Consider the following 22,070-nt stretch of genomic DNA (forward strand, 5'->3'; position numbering starts at 1 on the left):
TATTGCATGACATTACCAAAAGTATTACAAACTATAAAAGAAAGAGCGTGAACTAAGAAATCGGATTTCTCTAGGGTTGTAGTGAACAACAAAATAAAAAGAGCATTACATTGCAGCACCTTTAAATGTGTAAAACAACAAAAATACAGTGCTCAGTACACACCAGGAATGGGCTACTGAATGGTACTATTTTCAGTGTTCGTGGGGGGAAAAAAAAATTATATATATATGTACACACACAAAGGCACACACACGGGGAAAAAAAAAAAGTCCTCAAGCATTTAGACACCCAAAAACTGAGTTTTGGTGTTCAAGAAAAAAACAAAAAAAAAGGAAATCATAAAACACCATAAAATGATGTTCACCAACTTTGTATCATCGACATGCATTTTTCATTAAACAAAAGATGACAGGCTCTAGAAAAACAAATTAAATAATTATTTTATAGTACAGTAAATACAATCAATGCATAGCATGAAGTTGCATGTTGAATCAAGTATCATTATTATTCAGTATTAAAATTAATGTAACAGTTCGCAGGTACTAAACTACCCTTTATGTATTCACAATGGGATGCTGCAGCAAATTTGTAATCAGATCCAGCTGATAAGAGTATTACTGTGAGTGACACAAATGTCCATGGATCACAAGAGAATACAGAAAAGCTTTGGAGCAATACCTCCAAAATTATTTGAATTTCCATCCCATCTCCCATTTCATTGTATGTCCAGTCTGATGATTAGTACAGTGAAAACTGATATGACAGTTTTGGAAACATTATATTAAATGAAGTCTAATATAATCCACGCCTCATCTAAGAGAAAGCTAAGCTTTGGTTATATAAAGTGCAGTTCAATAATATGCCAATTAATCACAACGGTGTACATACAGCTAACTTTTGCAGCTCAGTTTCCTTGCAAATTTTAAAAAATATTCATGTTTTACAGTTTGCTTGTACAGCAGGCTCAGTTTAAGAGAAAAAAAAATAAATTAAATCAATTTCAATTCTAAGTACTTCAGTACCATCCACCTTTGCGCACTACACTTCTAAACTGCTTGATATTGCATAACCTCTTGGATGTTCAGTAATCTGCACAATTGCATTTGTATCCCATCACATGAAATCCCTAAGCTCTTGGCAAAAGAGTTCCCTAACCTCTTCAAATCATTTATAGTTTTTGTTGTATGAAGTTTTCAAGTTTTATGATGATACAAGCAGTACATTCCATCACTCTCATAGCAACTTCTGAAGTAAATCTGTCATTGGGAATCTGTGGGAAAGGAAGTAAGTCAGGGTACCTAGTTTTTAAGCTATCTACTCCATAAGCTTCCAATGTCTGAACATCATTTGTAAGTCCCTCAAGTTGCTGACTGTATTCCTCTATTTTTTGTGCAAGGGCTGCTGGTTTCACATCTTTGTCTGATTTGCCCTTCACAGCGTAGTCAGCTGCAATCAAGGCTAGTTTAGTAGAAAGGTAGCACTTAAAGCACACCCATTCATTGGCATTTTTATGAAGGTCATTTCTTGCAGCTGAAAAGTTAGCTCGGGCCTGCCTAAGCCATCGTCGTGCCTCTACAGGATTGCCAACAGACCTGAATGTAGGTGGGACAAAAAAGCGTTGTGTGTGAGATGGCCCAGTGGAAGATGGACACTTTTCTTTATACTGTTGCCTTTCAGATTTGTGGCTTGTTGCTTCTTGATTCCATGAAGTATAAAATCTTTGAAATGAAAACTTATCTGACTGAAATCGAGAAGCAGAGGACGAAAATGGTCTTCTTGAGGCTCTGTCCGTATTTTGATCCATAAAGGCCTGTTTTTCTAGCCTGTTAATCTCATTCTGCAAATGTTTGAAAACTTCATTAGCTATATCAAGATTCTCTGCATTTTTATCTGGATGCCATTTAAGATACAGCCTCCTAATTATCTTTTTTCTTTCTGATTCTGGAAGCTTCCAAGCTTGCTCAATTACAGATGTCACTTCTCTTAATATTTCTGGCAATGAGTTTGATTTTATCTTTTTTGGAGAGTGATGTTTTGAGGACGTTGTTTTGTGGCTCTCTCTGCCAATGAAGAGAGGCGGAATTGTCCTTGGTCCATGTGCTGGAAATTCTGTAGGACTGGTTGGGGTAGAAGGTGCGCTATCCCTGCTTTGAGAACTTTCCTCTGGTCTGGAAAATTTGTACAAGTCAAGAGAGCTGACTATTTTGTATTCACTATATCCAATATCAATCTGGTAAATCTTCCCTAGAAAACTGGGACTTTCACCATCTTCTCTTTCTACTTCTTGTACAATGATTGCATAGGTGTAAGTTGGTTGATATGATCCATATATATCACCACCTTCGGCATCAACAAGGTAGCCAACATATTCACCAGGATAAAATACATTCATTGGATCCATAAGAAGTGTGTAGTGAATTTCAGCAGGTATAGGAGTACCAGGTGTTGGTAGTTCAAGTTTTGATGGCTCAGAAGAGTCATACTTCACTCCTAAACTGTCAAGCTTCTCACCAATCCGGTAAATATCATTACAACCCAGCATGGCAATTAAATATGAGGTATCAGAAATCAGGTTGTCAGTTGCAGATTTTAAGGTCATTGCTAAAGCTAACAGGAAATTTATGTCTTTGCTGTCAGAATGCTGTATGTAAAGCAGTATTACTGCATTTCCGTATCTCTTCAGGAAAGCAAATGTTTCACTTTTGCTGTGGGGAATAGGAGCAAAACCTTTAACTCTTAACGTTGTTTGCAGCTTCTCAAAACAGGAAACTTTCAAGCCTTCTCGCAAAGCTTTGCAAAGCCTTACTGCTTTTTCTTCATTAGCTAAAAAAGCATTGTCATTTTCATGCTTCATAATCCTAATCAATCCTGTGATAAATTGTTCTGAGGACAACAGTAACTGTAACCTTCCCTGCAAAGAACATAATGCTCCAAACTGGCAAACTTTGGGGGACTCTTCATCCAACTGTTCTTCAAGGATACTGCTAAGTAAGCGAGGTCTCAGTTTCTGAGGGAACAACATTATCAATTTAGTGTGAAAACCATGATCCTTGCCTAAGTAACACTGGCTAAGATCAACAAGCATTTGCACACCAATGTTACCTTGGATTCTGCTTTTGTAGTGGGGTGCATCATCAAAAACCAAGATACTAGACTTCACTAACCTACCATCTTGACTGGGAAGGTAAAGAGCAAAGTCCCTCATATTCTCCAGGTCATTCCTAACCTTGACAGAATCATTCTGAAGACTTTTGAACAGGCCAGATACTACTCTCTTAACTGTGCGCATTTCATTAGGATCCAATTGCTTTCCTTCCGAGCTCTTGAATATGCGACTCAGAACTTCAACATACTGCTTTGTTGAAATAACATCTTCAGTACCCAAATGTTTAAACAACTGATGGAAAGTGCCAAGTTCTAAAGGAAGTTTGTAAAGATAAGGTTTAAAATCAGATTCATACTCAAGGTTTATTACTACTTCTTCAGGCCTAAGAAGCTTCCAACCTTCTTCCACCATTATGAAAGAAACTCCTCGAAGCTGAAAACGGAATTCCCTTTTCTCTGTACTAAGAAATTCATAAATACTTCTTAGGACCTTGGCCCTAGTTTTCACCATGTCATCATCCAAAGTTGTTATATTGCATATGTTTCTGCAGTTATTGATAACTTTGTCCAGGGGAGGGTCCAAATTAACATTCAGCATAGTTAAAACCTGCTCAAGTTGTTCTTGCGCACCAAGGCTACTTCCTTCTTGCTCTTTGATGCTTAAAGGTGTTGCTTTCTCAGGAAGAATGGGACATGAAGTCCACAGTAACTGCAACACATCAGTCTGTTTGAATTTAGGATTCACCTGTGCCCCATTGAATCGTATAAGAGGAAGGGTCCCATTGACTTCTTGATACTGAGGATGAAATCTCACAAATTCTGCTGGAGCTCGCTCGGGGCAGAGAAAAGGAATTAACGACAGTTCTTTCAGAAAATTACCTGATAAAAGGTCAGTTCTTTCTTGAAATATGTGATGAAGGAGGACATCAACAGTATTCTGGAGTGTTTCTTTAGACCAGCTTTCTGTATTTGCTCGCATGCTGATCTCCTTAGCAAACTGTAGTAACTGCTGCTGTGAAATGATGAATTTCAATCCGATATGTCGAAGAAACGTTACCCATGATGGAAGGAATGCAGCTTGATTTTTCGGTTTTGTAAGTTGCTCTAGTTTCTTAAAAAAATCTTGAGGTATGAAGAATTTTTCATGAAGCATAACTTCAAAGACTTTCACAGTCCTGTCATAGAAATATTTGGCAGGTTTTAATCTATTGCTTGCATCATGAATGACCAAAATGCTCTCAAGCTTTTCAAACAGCTGTTCTTTGATTTCTGAAGTTTCTTCAATGCCAGTTAGCCTATTCTTTAAGTAGATCAAGTGTTCCAATTTTGCATCGTAAGACAGACTTTCAATTTTTGGCAAAAGATGTTTCAAGTACACTTCAAGATCATCCACAGAGACACAGCCAAGCACGGTATACAAATCTTTCAAATGAACCTTCTCTTCAAGAAAAGCCGATGAGGTTGACTGTGTCCATCTGTCTACTTCTACCGAAGGGATGCTTTTTGTGAGGACGTAACACGTCCCATATTTTGAAATGCTGATGTATCGGCCACTGATTGATTTGTAACATGGAAGAGACTTCAAAATTTTAATGTCATCCTGAGATGTCAAATGACATAAATTGCAATTGAAGTACATTAAGAGAGCCTCAAAGTCACTTTCTGCTAACTTTTCAGTCCTGAAAGTTGATGTCTGTACCATATATTGTATGGCTTTCAGAATGCTTGAAGGATTGTCTATATTTGCTGTACATCCCGACAACAAAGGCACTAAAGCACTGTCTTTGGAACAAATTTTGTTCAATGCCAGCTGAATACAGCCAGTTTTCATCAGAGCATGAAAAACCTTATCACTTTGAGCATTTGGAAAAACAGCTATATGCATGATGCTGAGGGGCAGCAAAACATCACATTCTGGCACAACAAGCTGATTAGCTGAGACAGTAAACCTTACACCTGGGAGCAAGGTCCAGTCCTTCAAAGTTTCAACAACATCGTCAAATTTTGCTTGTGTATCTTCTTGCTCTTCTTTAATATTTATAGACTCACTAATAAAATGCCAGGCATTTTTAAGCCAAGATTCACTTGCAAAGTTTTCCTTCCATTTCATGCAACTACGAGTTTTATATTCTCTAGGCAACACAGATGACAACAACTCAGCAAAACTTTTGATATCAAAGACTTTAGCTACTTCACTGCTAAATAAAATGTTGTTGTACCTCAAATACAATGTGTTCATGAAGAGATCCTTGCGAGATGGAATTAGTTCATGGTACGTCGTTAAGAACTTGGGTCGTTTTGAATCAAAAATTTGCAAAACATTGTCAAGAGTAATGAGGAGTGGCAAGCCTTCAATCTGGATTTCATTTTCTTCTGCATCTTTAAAACAGTAGTCAACCAGAAGTTTGAGACTATGGAAGAGCTTCAAATTTGTCTGCTGAAGACGACAGGGCAACTTCCCAATGTGGCAATTGGAGTCTGGAAAAGAAAATGTCATCAAAAATGATCGGACATCAGCAGGTGTCACATAGGTGACAGGAATATCTGCATCTACCAAACAGTGGTAAAGATTTGCAGTTTCATCACAGTTGTAAACCAAATTGAATCCAATTTCTAAGAGTAAATGCTTGAGTCTGTAAACATTTTCAGCCACTGTCTTCCGTGTTGTGATGTTGTACTCTGTATTTTTGAGATGCTGCAATTCATCTTGTAGTAAATTGTCAAAGAATGGCCTGCCTTTGTTCGCAGTAGACATGTTAACCCATGTGATGATAACAGCAGAATGCAAATCAGAACCATCAATATTTGGAGCTCGCATAACAGGTAAAAGACGCTTCAAATCTTCATAAATGCAGGTGTAAACTGCCTTTACTAAACAATACCAATCTGGCTGAATATCAAGTCGATTAACTGGAAAAAAGGATAAAAACTTTTTTAAAGTGTCCTTCACAGCATGAATAGGTGTGTTTTGCAGCACTGATACTGTAGGATCAGTGCCTGGAAAATACCGCTTCTTCAGTTGAATCAGCAGTTCAACATAGGCCGGTGCTATCAGCGCCGTCATTAGGCTACTGTTCCAGTCGCTTCTTACTCCAACACCATTATCATCACGCCACAGATTTCTTCTTGCAGAATCCAGAGCAAAGTGTCCATTCACATGAAAAGGTAATCCAGTTTCTAATGACAATGGTAAGAAACAGAACGCTCTGTGGGGTTTTTTGTAATTATGAGTAATGCAAGCTGCTACCCCACCACGTGGGAAAAGAGTAATGTCCTCATTCTTGTGGGCTGAAACCACACTTTTGGATACCTTTTCCATGGCAGAAAAACCTGACCTGTTACAAATCAACCAAGTTGTAAGATTTCCTTCAGAGTCCTCAGTATCCATTGTGTAGGTAATCTGTTGCACAGGTATTTCACTTAGCTGCTTTTTTTTAGTTACACTGTCAATGACAGATGCGTGGAATTGTTTTCGTTTCAGTCTGTCTCCATCAGTGATTTTGCCTTGCACAGAATACAACACATTCAGTGCTCCTGTTGTTTTTTCTATCTCACAAATAGAAATTTTTTCCATATGGTTCAAAAACATCAAGAGTTCTGCTCCATCTGTACGCAGCTTATCTAAAAGATTTTGGACCATTCTATCTGAGCATGGAACTGTGGAGATTTCTGATACTTTTGCCATTTCTCCATTCCGAAGAGGAAATCTAAACATTGTGCAATTATCCAGCTTAAAGTGGTCTCCTAAGTAGAGGTCCAGTACATCTGAGAACTGTGTTCTGAAATCTGCATCTAAATCTCTAAACATGCGGCCAGGACTTGTTGATGTTGCACCTGGTGCATATCTAGCATGGGGATCAAAAATACAAAGTATATCATTGCCAGATATGAAAGAAGGGCAATCAGTAATGTGATAAACAGAATTGAAACCTATACCATATTGGCCAGTTTTACAGGGATTTCCTACTTTTGTACCTTTTCCAAGGTTCTGAATTCCTCGAATATCATCTTCTGTAAAAGGCTGATTGTTGTAAACACACAGTGCTGGCCCTTGAAGTGGTGCCCATTTTTCATCAAATATTCTATCGGCAGGATGCTGCCTAGGATCAAACACAAAACAGACCTCTGTAGCTTTTGCATCATCTGCATTCTGAAGGAGCTCTTTCAGCATTTCTTTTTCTGACGGATAGGCATTAAGAATGCTTTTAATTCTGCTTGTCAGTTTTTCTTTCTGGCCAAATTCCGTTCCAAGAGTAGTAAAACAGATATTGGATGCATATCTTTCTAAAGCTTTATGGCGCTTTGGTATTGCTCCAAGCTTTACTGCAACTTCTCTTGGAATGTCACCATGACAGTATTTAACAGTTGTGTCTTTGACTTTAATCCATGGACAGTCATTGTAACACAAAGATTTTGCAGGCAGAAGCGCAAGACGAGTATCAGGTAACAAAATCTCACCATACTTTTTCTCACAAAATTCCTGCTTCTTCTCTCTAATGAGGCCCCATATTCCTTCACTAATGATTCTCCTGCAAAGCTGAAAGTTGTCTTCTGTTAGCTGTTTGTTCCCTCTTTCCTGATTTATTAATTCCAGAACTACAGCAAAATCCTCAACTGTAAAAGCCTGTCTTACACCCACACTTTCAAACAGTTCACGAAAACTGTTTTTGTATTTATTGGGCAACTGATAGAGATAGGGTGCTGCTTCAAAATTCAAATGAAAAGAGATTTTTGTTGGATCAACATACACATTCTCAACCAGAATAAAACTAGAGTTTGTCAGTTGTTCAATTATCATGGCTTTTGTCGACTCATTCTGTAACATTGCCTCATGCAGGTACTTGTAACAAGCATTAGTGATATTTTCTTGATATAATGTGATTCCATCAAATGACTTTGCAACTTCTTCTAACTGATTTATGACCAAATTAACATCTGGTTTCTTCAGTAAACCCAAGAACTCTTTCACAGCTAATGACAAAGAACCACAACCTTTAAATGAGTGGGAATTTTCATTAAGAATTGGTTGTATTAGGCAAACTATATCTTGATGATCAGCAGTAAAAAGATCAGCTGCAGAAAAGAGTGCATCGGGCTGAAAATCACTGCCTTTCCAGTGCAGGGAGAAGCCTGCTGGCTTGCTAAGGAAAGGAAGGAATGGGATGGTTTGACATTTTGCTGCAAATTCTTTAGCTCTAGGGTCCCCAGATTTTAGTTTTTCGTCGACAAGGCTCAATATAATACTGCTTCTGAGACAAGCTGCAGCATGATCAACCTTGTTAATTTCGGCCACTGACTCTGCACGTTCTATCAGATCCTCCCATAAAATGTCATCTTTAGCCATTCCCAGCTGAACAAGTTTAACCAAAATAACTGGGTTAAGATAATCCTGAGTGGTGCCGTAAGGAAATCGTCCATCTTCAGCATCATACAACTTTGCAACTCTTCCTTCAGGATGGATCAGTCTTGATGGTGTAACTAATGGGTGTCCATCCAATGAAGAGGGAATACATGGAGTAACACGAAGAATTCCTGAGAACTCCTCAAGCTTTTCATTGAGAACATAACGCATCAAAGGATCACGCAGCTCTGCGTCAATCTCCTGAACATTAGGGAAAAATACTTCAGAAAAGAACTGTTTCTCAGAGAAAGTGTTCTCCATTAAGATGTATTTGCATCCTGCTTCTTCGAATCCTGTCTTTACCCAGGACGGGAGATCTACAGCACAGAGATTTTTGGAACCAGTTTTCTTAAGGTACTTCACAAAGATCTTAAAGGCTGCTGGTCCAACATCTGGTCTTTTCAGTATAGAGTCATCTAAAAACCTTACATTCTTCATGGAAACCCAAGAGAAACCATCAGAAAACACTTTGATCCCTTCTTTGCCTTTCATATGAGCTATGTCTTCATAAAACCCTTGACAAATAACAGAAAAATCATCATGAACTGAATCAGGATCTGGCCACACTGCACAATAACTGTAGTCAACTAGCTCGCCATTGATTGCCATGTCACGTAGAACACAAAGTGCTTCTATGTAGGCTTTTACAATGACATTCCTCATGAATACTGTATTCCATCTTCCTTTTGTGTCTGTTTTCCAGATCTCTTTTCGATTTGAAGTAACTGCAAAGCAGCCATTTATATGAAGAGGTAAGCCTGTTTTTATTCTTAGAGGTAAATAGCAGAATACTTCACCTATGGTGTTGCAATTGGGTTTCACAATCCACCTTTGATCCTGGGTTTCAGACAGCAACACTCCTACTCCACCACAGGGAACAAGACCTAGTCTTCGTCCACTTTCATGTAATGAAAATTTTAAAGCATCTCCAATGTCCATGCAAGAACATATAAGCCATGTTGTTGAATCTACTGTTTTCTGTGGCAATTCATCACCTGATCTTTTTGTCTGTCCCGATTTAGCCATTTCAAAGAAAGAAGCTGGATCATCTTCCGTACCTCTGAAAAGTGGAGACTGTAAATCAGCAATCCGTCTAAATACATGGTGAAATTCTTCTACTACTATCTGTAAGATACATGAAGACTTCGGTGATTCAGTAGGAAGCTTTTTATTACTGCTACTACAGACCTTCATGAGTTTAGCTGCTTCCTTTAATACACTTGCATTTGGTGCAGTCAAGGCTTTGGAAGAACACAGATTTTTTTTGATAGTGACAACATCTTGTGCCACCCCAGGATCATCTGCCTCAATTTTCAAGTATTTCAATACCATCGAATTTACACTCTGAGCAAATATTATCAGTCTATGACCACAAATGCTGAATTCATCCACAAGAGAGTAAATGTCTGCTGTATTGTAAGAAGCACTGCTGACTTCACTCACTTTAGCTTCCTGCTGAGTTCTAAATGACAGTCGGAAAAGCGTTCCTTTGTAGCTGTAAGGAGATTCTACAGTCAGTGGTAGCTGGCAACCGAAAACTCCTATAAACGGCTTAAACTGGTTGGGAAATTTTCGCAGCCTCTTCTGTTGTTTACTCCAGTTGATTTTGATCCCAGGGTTAGATTTATCTCTAATATGCTTACTGATATGGTTAACATTTGGATCAAACATAATCATGAATTCCCGACTCAAAATAATAGGAACATCAGTGATATGATACACAGAATTGAATCCCAGTCCAAATTTTCCTACTTTGTCAACTTCACTCCTTTTTAGAGACTCTCCTAATCTAGTTATATTTAAGAAGTCAGAGTCTGAAAATTCAGAATTGTTGAATGACCACAAAGCTGGACCATGACATGCTGCCATTCCTGGATCCAGGAGATTCTCTCTTATATCCATATTTCTTCTCATGTCAATCAGGAAATTACATTCCGTTGCATTAGCATCATCAGCGTTTTGAAGAAGCTCTTTAAAGATATCTGAAATGGAAGGGTATTCTTCCAAAATGTTTTTAATTCTTACAGTCAGAGGCTCTCTTTGCCCAGACTGCTCAAATCCCATATTTTCTGGGTTAATCAATCTTGTGCTAAGGCATGGGACATTTAACCACTCGGCAGTTTTCATTGGTATGTCTTCATGAACCAGAATTATTGGTTCAACAGAATCTTCTAGCAAATCATTTAAGTCATCAACTTTGATATCACAATAACAGCACTCATGAATTGGCTTCATTGCAAGTTTATAAGGAAGTTTGCCACTGTATAGTGGCATGGGTGTATGCAGGCTCGCAGGAATCTGATTGCTGTACAGCCATCTTATGATGCTCAGCATGATGTGAAGATTTTGCTTACTCTCTTGTTCTGAGAGACACTGCTCACTCTTTAGATATATTTTCTGAATGACCATAGAAACGTGGTCTGGTGTTAACTGCTCGATTGAACCACAGCCTTTAAACAACTGCTGAAACTTCGCCATAGTTTTTGGCACATAATGTAGGTAAGGTTGGAGATCAAGATCAGGTACTGACTTTATTACTGCTTGTGTGAGGGAACAAAATGTTTTACCTGTCCAAACCCAGGGAAATTTCAGGGCTTTAAAAGCTTCTTTACCTTCTTCTAAATGGTCATGCATAAATCCATATATCTCAAGCAAGATATGCTGAAATTGGTAATAGTCCTCATCACTGAAGGTTTTAGAACTGTGCCAATCAACCACTACTTTGAAATGTTTTAAGACTGCTTTTATGCTGGGCTTGGTTGGGATGCCGAGTGCTTTTTCTGTATCCAACTGCACATTTTCCACAAGAGGAACTGAGGAACCAACTAAGATTGCATGAGATATATCACACATTTCTGGTGGTGAACACAGATTACAATGATCTCCTTTCCAAACTAAGGATCCTGGGTAATTTGGAGGTCTTTCTTTACATGCGGGAATCCACTTTATTTTTTTCAGAGCAGCTTTTGTTTCAGATGAGTGAATCAGTGCATGATTTTTGTTCAAAATCATCAAGAGAGTTCTAGCTTTTCTTAATAGTAAATCATGACTTGAGTTAGAGTTAGCATGCAAACTTTCAATTTTATTTGCTACTCTCATAATATCACTTTCCTCAAGATTGGCCTCATTTTTTAAGCCTATTTGTCTCAGAGAATGAAGAATATCTGAAGATGTGAAAATAACAGGAGGGAAGCAAATTTCCTCCTCAGCATAAAATAAATTTTGCAGAAGTTCTACCTCAGGATCAAAGAGTTCATTTGCTGACACTATCTTTTCCTGTGAAATCTTAATAAACTTCAGTGGTGTCAGCCAGTCTATCACTTCTGTATTCTCATTTTTCAGAAAAGTCAGATTTTCAAGAACCCATTGCATTATCTCTGTTGTTTCATCATGTGAATAAAAATCACTTCTTATATCTTGTATAACAAGCTTCAAGCAATCTGTGCTCTTTAGTTGTTCTATTTTTAGCAGGTTAGCTAAGCAAATAGTAGCTTCATCACTGCTTTCAATTACTGGAACAGAAAACCTTAGACCAGGAGGAATTTTAGCAGTATGGTGTAATACCTTACTACCTTTTAGCCCAGTAAAAACAGGGACACTTTCATCAGATGATTTTTCGATTTTTTTGAATATTAGCAATTCCTGAATAATTTCTCTCTCTTTTTCACTTGCATCAGTTAACCTAGCTAAGAACGCCCTAAGAGCATCTTTATGTGTCGACGGAAATGATGCAACCTGGTTGCATAGTTTCTGCAAGGACATTTTTTCCATTATTTGTAAAACAGCACTTGGTAATGGTGGATGCACGTATTTTTTTATAAGTGGATGTTGGATAGAAATATCCAGCTTCTTGAGTACAACTCCACCAACTCTCTGAATAATATCAGCTAAACATTCCGGGAGCTGAGTCTCAGATTCATCTTCCAGAATGATAGGTGAAGGATTCCTAAATCTAATCAGTTCCACTGATGTTTGGTTTTCCTCCAGCAGCGTCTTGGGGATAAGCGGCATGTCATCAAACACACTCAAGTCATCAGAAAAATGTATATACAGGTTCTTCCAGACCATCTTAAGCCAGGAAACTGATGGGTGATTTTTCTCTTCCAAACCTGGACACCACTGTACCACCATGTCTCTGCCAGGCCACACAGTATTCATAACTTCTTTAATGAGACGGGCAAACCTTTCTGGGTTCAGAAGCTGTAGCTGAGTGCAGGGCCTTCCTGAAATCATAGCAAAAGAGTAAAGCCATGAAAATCACAGAGCAGAGCTACATAAGAAAGTGGGTTTAGTTAGGGAGGGGGAAGCAAGGGAAGGGGAAAAAAAAAAACTAACTTGTGGCTTGCCTTTTATTTTGTGGAAAAAAAAGTGTTAAATAGACTGCAGACACCAACTACCCTTGCTTTTAGGAGGTAATTAAAAGCTAATACATTCCATATTAGTATAAACATAAAAACAAATTGGAAATTGGAAATGTATTGCATTCGTTAGTTTGACACAAGAGTTTTCAGGCATACTTAGCAACTACAGATTTACTGACAAAGTAGCATGTTCAAACATTTACGGGGTTTGTTGTTTGATTCTTTACACTACTTATTTGCCTAGCGCTAAATAAGATTCTAATCTTATAATTGCAAAGACTCAAACAGATTTGAAAGATCATTTATTAGACGCAGCAAAGAGCAGCTCAGTGAAGATGATTGTATGCTAAAACTGACAACCAAGAAAACTCAGTTGTGCAAGGAGTGCTGAAACTAAATGCTTTTATTCTTAACAGAGTCCTCACTAAAAGAAATATGTGCTAACACTCATGTCTTAATCATCATTAAGACAGCTTGTATTTAAAATCTACAGAATGTCTGGGGCTAAGAAAATTGTACAGAATATAAAAATAAACACTAACTCCCAATGACATTAAAAACTGACAAAAATGGAAGCAAGACTTCTATTTGAATTTCAGATTTCTTTCATCTAGATAACCACTGCCATTTCCTCAAAAGCAGCAGTTCAATTAAAGAGACTATCTACTGTCCTTGCTCTATTGGAAATCAGTTGTAAGACATTCTTCAGGAAAAAAAGAAAAAAAAAATCAAGAGCTATGCTTTTTCCTACAGAGCTATGCATTCTGTTAGTTCTATGAAATAGAAAACAGAGGTAAACACCGCAGCCTGGTGCAAGTGAGAAATACATGCATCAGTGGACCAGAAAGATAAGAAGTTACTTAAAAGCTAAGCTTAAATCCCTTTATTTAAGCACAGAACTTTAGAAATACTGTTTTAAAATCTGTACAAGTGATCTTAAAACACTTGAAATCTTTCTAAGTTGGATTAAAATATAAACCAAGGAAAATATTCAAAATTTCCATGTAATATAGGTACAAGGTTTTCTTCAACAAAATGCATTTTTCCCTCAACTGGTTTTAGAATTCCTTTCACTGTTATCTCTGGCAGCTATCTTTTGGCAGCTCTATTTGGCAAGTTTTATTTGTAAGAAAGCTGGAGCAATGAGAATCACCAAATTCACACAAATATCAAGCTTCAATCCAAACCCATACATCTTCAGTTAATAACCATACCTGAAAATCCCCAGAGAAGCTGTTGGGCTAGAATATAACCAAATCCACTTTTAGAAAACATCCCATGAGTTACACATGAACACACTAAATAAAGAAGCAGATATTAACTAGAAAAATACCGTACACATTTTAGGAGAGGAAAAAAAGTAAGATCTGGTTGTCTTTGTACAATACAATAAAAAAACTTGCATACCATCTTCTCAAAGAAATAATACCCAAAAAACTGTATTTCTGCAACTGCGTAGGGAACATTTCTCACAAGTGATGGCTTTAAACCAAAAAAAACCCCATAGATTCAGATTAGACGTACAGAAGAAATGTTTCACTATGAAGGTGATGAGGCACTGGAACAGGCTGCCCAGAGAAGTTGTGGATACCCCTTCCTTTCAAGTGTTCAAGGCTAGGCTGGAAAGGGGCTTTGAGCACCTTGGTGTAGTGGAACGTGACCTTGCCACATTAGATGATCTTTAAGGTCCCTTCCAACCCAAACCATTCTATGAATTTCTAAAGCTATATAAGTAAAATTCTTGACAGGTAAGATTTCAAAATCTGACCAAAATCTCTCTAATACTATTTACAATAATGTATAACTTGTAAGGTACTGCAGTTTGTACTTTAAAAGTATGCAAAGTCTTAGAATGAAGAACAATTTAGGAGGTAGAATGGAGAGAAAAGCAGGCCACAATGTTGCAAAGGATTAACTAAAAGTCCTTAAGCATTTCCAGAAGTTTTGGAAGACTTATACTCATCATACTATTTTCGAAAATATGTTCTTATATTCGGTAAGAGGCATACTACCAACCAAGTACAACTCCTTAGATGAAAAGGCATTCAAAGAAACCCCCAGAGGAAGAAAAAGACAGAGGCAGGACCTTAAATGTGAACAAAAGTCTTCCCAGGAAGTAAAAAGACTAGACAAGACTTTGTTGCAGCTCAGGGACCAAGCTAGAAGTGGAAGAATGTTTTAGAAGAGCTGCTTAAGATGTGTTCAAGCATATAGTCTGTTAAACCTGTGTTTTGTTTAAGTTGTTTTGCTCTGGTGGTTTTTGTGTTGTGGTTTTGTTGTTTTTTTTTTTAATTTAAGCATGCTTTTGGATTGCTTTGTGACATTCACTTGAGGGAAACTGCCCAGGACAGTATGTCTCAAAAGTCAATTTAAGATATCATCACAAGGAACTGGCATTTTTCAAAGCTAACATTACTGTCTTTCATACTATCTTCCATCCACCTAATCTCACTATGGCTGTCTTGATCCCTATGTATTTCTGTTCTTTTAAAGTCCCAGCAATTACAAGAGTAAACAATAGTTCTTTGTGTTTCTATCCCAAATTAAGAATATTCACTGTTTGGATACACAATTTAAAATAGTCACTACTTTCAACAGTAGCTATCATCTTGCCTCAAAATTAATCTGACCAGGAAGAATAATAAACAGTGAATATACAAAGGATTCAAGGGGAAAAAAAGGTCAGAATGCAGACTGAAGAAAGAGATACTGTGACTGACAGAATGAAGACTATGATAAAGGGTATCAAGAAAAGCAAATCAAGACAATGATTTATAGCATTCTATGTCTGGTTCTAATGTCTTCAGTCTCAGAAAGAATTCTGATGAATTGAGCAATTTAAAAGGAAGGAGACAAGAATCTTTTTCTGAAAATTACATTTTCTAGACATTAAAGAACTGCTCGCCATATACTCACAGCATTGAAAAATACACTGAAGAGTGACTTGGTTTCAAATTGTGTTTACGTGAAAAGACTTCTGAGGCTCAGACTTCTTATTTGCCAATCAAATGCATAATGAAACACAAGGTAGGAAAGGTAAAGACAGACAACCTCCAAGTAGAAAAGAGGTAAAAATATTTCATTGTGAAGGTAGTTACACATAGAATCATCTTCTCTAGAGATACAGCAAACTTCTTCAACAAGTCTTTTCATCAAGACCAAAAGCATGTCAGTAGGTCCATGTTGACACGAACATAAAATATGAATTAAGACTCAGGAAACACTTTATGAAATTGTATGAAGCTTGAGGCTAGATGTTTAAGCAGGTTTCATCTGGTTTTAGAAACATGCAATGATGTGAAGACTTGTGATTGTGAGATCAAACATGATCTACAACACAAAGTATAACTGTTGCATATGCAAATACTACAAACGTAAAATAGAATTCAGATTGTCTTATGCAAGGACTACTATTTCAGGAAAAGAACCCTGAACACATGCTTTACCGTGTATTGATTCTTCTATTGTGAATTTTCACCCTGCTTCCCTTGCCTTTTCCTTTTTGTTCATTTATAATTTTCCTTTGCGTCATTTCCAGTTCAAACAGTAGGCTATTGTATTTTAATGATAACTCAGTTTCAAAAGAGACATCACTTCAAACCTGGGTTTAGAACTAGTGTGTCCAATCATTAGACATCCATTTCACAATTTGAGATTACAAAAGACACATTACCTCGGCTTTTGGCAGCTTCCTTCAAAGCACTAAGAATCTCTGGCTTCAGGTCATCAGAAAGCAGCTTTCCTTCCAGGCCAGGGAAGAGCGACCTAACACATCATTTAAAAAAAATTATAATAAATAATATATATATATATATCTCAAATTTTAGCAAATATCTAATTTATTTCTGTTGCTGCACAGACATTATCAGCATAGTAATCATCATGGTAAAAGTCACATGCAAAGCATTTGCTTATATATGCAGAACAGGGCTATCAGTAGGCATTTTCTTGTAAATGAGAAAATCATGTATTTAGAAGCAGTAAGAAAGCAATTATTCCAATTACTTTTTTCAAAGATGGTATAAGCAATTTTTGTTTTGATAGAAAAACTTGGATTAGAAAATTTTTATCTATTTTTGTGGATGAGGGTGTCAAGGGCACCTTCACTAAGTTTGCAGACAGCACCAAGCTGGGTGGGAGTGTTGGTCTGCTCAAAAGTAGGCAGGGTCTACAGGGAGATCTGGACAGCCTGGATCGATGGACCAAGGCCATCGGTATGAGGTTCAACAAAGTGAAACTGAAGCCCTGTTCTAACATTTGAACTACATTTTTTAAAAACTTATTTAAAATATACCTGGGAAACTCTTCTGAGGTTATGTAAACTACATCTTGTTCTGACACTGATGAGGAAAAGGGAATAAAATTTCCATTCTGTAACGGCAAAAGCTCCAATCCAATTAGTTCACTGTAGACTCCATCAGAAAGCACAAATTCTAGAAGATGAAGCTTTTCTTCAGCAGGTCCACTGTGTCCAGATTTCCTTAGTATTTGTCGTACTACAGCAGGAGTCACTTTTTTCACAGCTTTAGCAGTGGAAATAGTAAGATGCACTGCACTAGCAATATTTTCTGGTACCTTGGCAATCTGTTTCCCTGAATTCTGGAGGTAGTTGAGAACAGCCTGTGTGTACTCCAAATCCTCATCCATTTCAGAAAAGTACACCTGTTCCACTTTTATCCACTGATTACTCACTGAGTAAATAACTGTATTCTGGAGCAGCTCTTTAAAGAGAGGTACTACAATTGGTTTCCAGGGCACCCTGATTTTGTTCTCATCAGGCCATAACCTATAAATTCTTTCAGCTGACAAAGGAAAATCTGAATTCTTCTCAGTCTCCATTCGCTTAATAGCTTCCAAAATAAGGGTGGTATATGCCTTTGGCATTACATTTACTACAAGCAGATCATTCCACAAAGCTGCTGGGTCTCTCCATTGATCCAACTCTCGCCACTTGATACTTCTCCTATTGTCTGTGAGTCCAAAGAAACCACTAACATGAACTGGGAGTCCAGTTTTGCTTTCTTCACCTGGAGGCAAAGGCAGAAAACAAAATGCTCTTCCTGAAAACTCTGCTGCAGCTTCTTTTCCATCCCCATTAGATGATAAGGACATGGCTATTCCAATAGTAGGAACAAATTTCAAGTCATCAGCTAAACAATCCAGTTCAGTACACATTCCTCGACCACCTACACAATTACATACTAACCAAGATGTTTTCTGTGCATCCTTAACACTCTCATCTTCTACAACTATATTTACATGGTATGTCACACATGTTATGCTATTGCTTGGAACTCCCTTACAATACTGACTTATTGCAGTCCCTAAGATTTTGATAGAATTAGGTCTTTCATGCTTCAAGGCCTTGTTCTCACTAGCAGTTACTCTAAAAATTAGCTTCTCAGTTCCATCAGCTTCCCTAACATGCAACGAAACATCTTGAACACTCTTCAAAAAGAGCAATACTGTGTCTGCATCTGCTCTGAAAGATTCAAACAGCTCCAAAACCTTCTGTTTGTCGTAAACATTGCTGCTCAGTTGAGAAGGCTGCAGACGAAGTGGGAAACGAAAAAAGGTGCCAGGAAAGTTTCCATTCTTAAAGGTTTCCTTTGTGCTGCCAAATACACCAATGAATGGTGCAAACTGGTCTGTAAGTTCATTGATTTCCTTGCTATCTTCTTTTAGATTCCAACACTGCCCTGATTCATGAGGTCCAAAAAGAGTTTGATGAGGATCAAGCATTCCAATCTGGTCACCGCTGAAAATACTAGGGACGTCTGTATACACGAAAAAATACAACTATTAACAATACTAAACCAATATATTTTTCAAATGCAGTCTTAAAGAACAAATTTTAAAAGAGCAAGAAAAAACAACTATTATAAAACTGTGATGAACCAATTATAACGCCCAGGGAAGTGGCTGGAGATATTTAAAAGACATGTAGATGTGGCATGTAGGGACATGGTTTAGTGGTAGACTTGATAGTACTAAGCCAATGCTTGGACCTGACGATCTTAAAGGTCTTTTCCAGTCTCAACGATTCTATGATTCTGATAACATCGAATAATTCAATGTTTATTGACAGGAAGAAACAAGCATAGTCCTATCCTGCTATTAAATACATAACGGATCAATTTGACTATTTGAATTCTAGCAAACATTGAACAATGGAAATAAGTTTTTTCAGCTATGTATATTTCCAATATTTTTAGGGAGAAAGAAGCAATTTACTAAAAACATAATCTATTATGTTAATTCTCTGCAGATCCTGAAGGCTTGTAAGAACTAATCTTGTATATTTAAAAGAAAAAATTCCCAGAATTATCAAACCACTGAACATATTAACTAAGATTTTATTCTTGCTCTAATAGGTAAAATATTGTGGGAAAAAAAAAACACAAAACATTCTGTCTTACAAACTGACTTCACAATTTAAAATGTTATTTCAGCAAAACCTTGACTCTTATCCTGTACTATTACAACTATGTAGACTGTATGCACTATTTACATTAGAGTATAGCAGTAAAACATTTTGCCAGTGTAGTAAACTTCAAGACTGAATATTACCAGTTTGTGAAAGGGCATGTACTATGTCTCTCAAATGTAAATTTGCATATACCTCACTTAGAGAATATCCTTTCTCACATCAGATAAAAATCACTGCTTATCATGCAAAGAACCTGCACAGAGCTTTCACATTTTTACCCATGTATCTGTCCTATATTATTAATATGAAGAGTGGTGCCTAACTGAAGTAGGAGTGTTCATTTCAACAGAAGGGATTAAGTACATAAATGTTACTAGAAGAAACAAACCCCCTCAGAAACCTTCAAAATCCAAAGGATATCTCATAATTTTAGGACAATGAAAATGTTTAAGGAAACTTAGCCAAAAAGCTAATTTTAAAATGCACTATAGAGAAAATATTAAACATTTGAGGAATATCTAAAATAATGAAATAACTTGAAACATCAACATGTTAATTTTAAAATATCTACTGAGAGTACCTGTTATATGATAAACTGAATTAAAGCCAATTCCAAATCTTCCAACTTTCAGGGGATCATCTTTCTTCCTACTTCTTGCTATTTCCTGTATACCATGCCAGTCCTCAGGGGTAAAAATCGCATCATTGTATGCATAAAATGCTGGCCCTATAATAAATAGGTGAGTGTTACAAAGATGACAGAAGAAAGCCATTTAGTGTTAAAAGTACCTAGCAAATTAACTCACAGAACTGAGGGAAGTATTTCTTTAAAGTATGCATATACAAATTTAATGAGGAAGCTATGTCTCAAGTCAACATCAAATGATGCTTAGTGATGAAAGGGAGATACAGAGTAGCAGCAAAAGCAGAAGTGAGGAGATGGATTTACCTCTGTATATGGTACTTAAAAGATTTATGTTCTCTTTGGGATCTAGTTGTGACGTGCACATTTTTAAACAATTATTCTGAAAAGCTGGACAGAAAGCAGAAAACAACAAAACTTCTGAAAGAAGTGTCCTGGGGCACAAGGCTTAAACTCAATCAGTTCAGTCTATCAAAAAGATGTTTGAAAGATGTACTAATCACAGTCTATTAATACCTCAACTGGAAGGGAATACATAGCAAGATGCCACAACAACCCACATCTAGAAAGTAAGACAGACAAATTCAAATTAGCAGACATAATGAGGCTGATTAACAACTAAAAAAAAGCTAGAAACAAGAAGTGGATCATCCATCACTGAAATCTTCAAATCATGACTGAATGCCTTTTGGGATGATTATGCAAACCTGTTTGATAAATAGATAACTGACCTCTATCACACAAAGCCATAATAGATGATACAAAAAAAATTTACAAGAAACTACATTTGCAGGCAGCATGGAGTTTGGTATAAGGGTGAGAGATAAGACATGGGGAAGAAAAGAGAACTACCCTGACAATGATGAAATGTAAGGGGCTAGGGTCATCTTTACATTAAGAGCTGGAAATAGTTCTCAAAAGGTAGAGGTTAGTATGTAGAAAATCTGAATTACTGTCTTAATATTCCAAGCATTCTTTTACCCTATGTCTTCATAATTAAACCTTGTTCACTTGCTCTAATAAAAATCCTTTCTTGTACTTTGAGATGCTGACTGAACTCAGGGAAGTAAGTCACAGCATCACAGTCATTGTGGGAGAAGTGACTTAGAATAAAGCAGAATATGAAGGCTGTCTCAAACAGCATTAACTGAAAGCAGTTGGAAAGCTGCTGCTGGCAACATGCAAGAAGACAGCGTAAGGCCTTCAACAGCAAATATCAGCTCTGGAAAACAATTATGGCATTATAACATAGACAAAATATGCCCCTAGTAAGGTGGTCATCTCCATACAACAAGGAGAACAACACATGTAACACATGCACATTGAAGAATAATTGCCAAGATTAATAAATATTGTACTTACCCTGATATTGTGCCATGTCCTTTGACCACAGAGTTTCAGTTCCATACTGAGTTTCATCATATAAAAATCTAACCTCTGTGGCACCAGCATCTTCTGCATTCTGTATCAATTCCTGGAGCAGCAAAAAAAAAAAAAAAAAAGAAAAATCCAAACCCCAAAGAATTATTATTACAGTATTAATGTTTTATATATTGTAGCAATGGCCCTCCAACTTAAACAGCAGAAAAGTAATAAAAAAATGTTTTAAGAGTAATTCTTTTCATGTTTCAAACAAAATAATTTTATCCAGTTTACCTGAATGAAAATAGGTATCATTATAAAAGGAATATTAATGAAAACACCATAAATACCAAAAATACCAAACACAGGTAGCTACAAAGCTGAGAAATACACTACTAAGCAGTTACTACTATAACTATACTATCTCAAATCAGTCTCAAAACAATGCAAGAAGGCAGAAAAAAGCATTCTTTCTTTTAATATTGAAGTTTACTGTTATGCACACACAACAGCTGTATGGCAACAGTGAGGCAACAAGTTGTCAAAGTCACTCAGTGATTCTGTGATTCTGTGATCAACACAATTCTGTTTAACATGTTACAGTATGAAGCAACCATTCAAGAGCCATGGTGCTCGCTTCCAACACCAGTTCAGCCAAGGGTTGCAAAATAGTTCTGACCAATAACTCACTACATCATGAACAAACAGAGCTCACCTATTGAATGAAACCCATCAAACCTCATGAGGTTTAGTAAGGACAAGTGCAA

At 37.0% G+C, this 22,070-nt stretch overlaps 1 protein-coding gene across 1 annotated transcript; it reads right to left on the reverse strand.

Moving 5' to 3' along the window:
* Nucleotides 1-1,032: 1,032 nt before the first annotated feature.
* SACS (sacsin molecular chaperone) lies at nucleotides 1,033-21,334 on the reverse strand. The gene is made up of 5 exons (XM_054381346.1): nucleotides 21,304-21,334; nucleotides 19,879-20,025; nucleotides 17,163-18,645; nucleotides 16,542-16,633; nucleotides 1,033-12,730 (listed from the first exon to the last, which is right to left on the reverse strand). The coding sequence occupies exons 1-5, from the start codon at nucleotides 21,317-21,319 to the stop codon at nucleotides 1,170-1,172; spliced, it is 13,299 nt and encodes a 4,432-aa protein (XP_054237321.1). The 5' UTR covers nucleotides 21,320-21,334; the 3' UTR covers nucleotides 1,033-1,169.
* Nucleotides 21,335-22,070: the final 736 nt, after the last annotated feature.

This window comes from Indicator indicator, chromosome 1, assembly GCF_027791375.1.
Source record: "Indicator indicator isolate 239-I01 chromosome 1, UM_Iind_1.1, whole genome shotgun sequence".
NCBI lineage: Eukaryota > Metazoa > Chordata > Aves > Piciformes > Indicatoridae > Indicator > Indicator indicator.